Source organism: Falco peregrinus, chromosome 1 (assembly GCF_023634155.1).
Source record: "Falco peregrinus isolate bFalPer1 chromosome 1, bFalPer1.pri, whole genome shotgun sequence".
NCBI classification, from domain to species: domain Eukaryota; kingdom Metazoa; phylum Chordata; class Aves; order Falconiformes; family Falconidae; genus Falco; species Falco peregrinus.
In genome coordinates, this window is record NC_073721.1 from 1935001 (window position 1) to 1937500 (window position 2500).

General features: G+C 40.6%; 1 protein-coding gene across 5 annotated transcripts in view; it reads left to right on the forward strand.

Moving 5' to 3' along the window:
• The window catches only part of EBF3 (EBF transcription factor 3), a 122843-nt gene that overhangs the window by 86056 nt on the left and 34287 nt on the right, over window positions 1-2500 (forward strand). For all 5 annotated transcript variants that reach the window (XM_055816465.1, XM_055816448.1, XM_055816449.1 and 2 more), the window contains exons 9-10: window positions 1-39; window positions 558-684. The exon at window positions 1-39 is cut by the window's left edge and continues 92 nt beyond it. In XM_055816465.1, coding sequence (XP_055672440.1) covers window positions 1-39; window positions 558-684 — 166 coding nt within the window. The remainder of the gene's footprint in view (window positions 40-557; window positions 685-2500) is intronic.

The window sequence follows — 2500 nt, forward strand, 5'->3', positions numbered from 1 at the left end:
TTACAAGTCGTATTTGGAACTATGTTGGTCTGGAGTGAGGTAAGCTATCTAAATTGGTGGGCTTTGAACTGTAACATTTTTCCATGAATGATTTTAACAAGCTGTCAATAGGCTATTGACATGAGGTATCATGAGATTTTGTTTCACGGTGCCTTTTTAACCATGAATTCACATGTGACAATTGACTACACGGCGAGAAATATACTTGAGGCACATCATGGCCCTCTAGTGGAAGACTTGCTGTAGGAGGTCTCCCAGTACAATTGGACAATTAGTGTTAAAATTACTAGAAGTAGCCTTAAGGAGACATATGGAGGCAATTTTCATATGAATGATGCCCTGTGGCCTTTCCTGCAAACGAAAACCAAGGATCATTTACAGAGCTTTTTCTTAACAAAACTTGTAGAACCCATATCTTTGAATGTGATGGCAAGAAGGGAGAATTTTGAGACGATGAGTCCGATTGAAAGTAATTTTTGTAATTGTGTAAACTGCCTGGCATCAGTCTTATCAGTGCCATCTTGATTTAAGGTATGTTTTCTGTACGATTTTTATAGCTGATAACACCCCACGCCATCAGAGTTCAAACACCACCACGGCACATTCCAGGAGTTGTTGAAGTAACTCTCTCCTACAAATCCAAACAGTTCTGCAAAGGTGCTCCTGGCCGATTCGTCTACACTGGTAAGTGTACGGTTTCCTTACTCTTTTTGGGATAACAGCTCCTGTCTCTTATGGCCATACAGACAGTGCAAAGCGTGAATATTTACACTGCTGTTAAAAAATAGGATGTGTCTTGCAGGAAATTTAACTGGTGGTAGCTGGACCTCAAAATACCTGTTCGTATGGGCACCCAGAAGCTCTGGTGCCTATCCAAGCCTCTTGGGTCTCGAAAATGTCTCAATGTCTCATGGGATCAAGCTCTTTCACAAGATGCCTGTCACTTCCTGTTTTCATTTTGGCCAGAAATAGATTAACAACGGTATTTCCTACCCTTCTCCAGCCAGAAAAAGGAGTTAAGAAGTATTCAGTGATGAAAAATATTTTTCAGACTATCTATCCAAACTTCTTGAACTTCCCTAAACGTTCAGTTGAAGTTTCAGGCACCAGTTCAAGTAGCTGTTTCTGGATCCAAATAACTTTATCCAACCTTACTCACAATCTGGCACTCAAAATTCTTTCAGACCTGAAACTTGGGATGCAAACTCACGAGCCTGCGAATGATTTATTTGTGCCAATTCTTTTAAATACATTTGATTTGAATTTACAAGAGCACAAGAAAAAGTCGGAACTACGTGGTTTCCAATGGTTTTAATATGAAATCTCTTACTTTGGGATGAAGTATTGCTGGCTTTTTATCTAAAATGTGTATTACAGTTTTTCTGGCATTTAAGAATGAATTTAACTGAGGTGCTGGGAGGGGAAAGGGAGAAATAGCAATTTAATTTACTGTACTTTCGGATGAGGATTCTAGGTAATAAATCTGATCTGATGAATCAATCTCTCTTTTGAAAACAAAGAGCCTTTAACTGTTTACTCGACAGACTGCAGGGATTCGGGGAGAGTTCTAGCTGCTTACTGGGTAGATAATGCAGATTACAGATGATGTGCAGATGATGTGCATTTTGATGAATATTTTCCCACTAGGCTGCAACTGTTTCTATCTATTAATTTAGATCTAATGGGAAAAGTGTGTTCCTGGGTAGTTTTCAGCTAGGACGTTTTAAACAGTTAACGCATCGTGGATATGTTTTTCTGTCTGCCTAAGATCTATCACTGAAATGAACTTTTAAGTGAAGGTAGCATCTGAGATTCCTATCTTCCATCTGTCCCCAAAGAAATCACAACCTGAGCAAAACCAATGCTCGCATTCACACCTGGGTGCCTCACTTCTGGCTGACAAGGGAGAGACTATTTACATTTTCTTGATCATCCTGATTGGATTTTTACCAGCGCTACCAAATGGGATGGTAGTGACCACGGTGGTTTTGGTGCTGGCGATGTATCTTGAAAGCCAATGTTGTGTTGTAGTCGGCTGCAAAGGTGGGAACCGCAGGTGGGGCTGCACGCCGTCGCAGTTGCAGGCTTAAAAATGCTGTTATGAATGTAGCCCGTGCAAAGCTACAGCAGAGTGTCCTGACAAGTATGACTAGCTAAGATAAGTGTTCAGCAAAATAAAAAATGAATGAATTAAGACCTTTAGACTAAGTTCCAGCTATTTTAGCTGTTGCGGGCTGGTGCAGTTCCATTGCACACAGGGAAGCGCTGCAGATTTGAACCAGATGACAGTCTGGCGCTCAGTGCAGGAGCCTGGAATTTTGAAGTGCTCGATAGTAGTGTCTCTAACTGATTTTTTAGGTGCTGATTTTGCAAATTGGGCAAATTTTTGCTGTTTTGAACTTCCTTCTAATGCACAAATGCAAGTATGTATGAAACTGGAAGGAAAAGCCATTCGTTTCTTCTTTCCAGGGGTCATTTTTTGTGTCTGTCACCAAGTAAA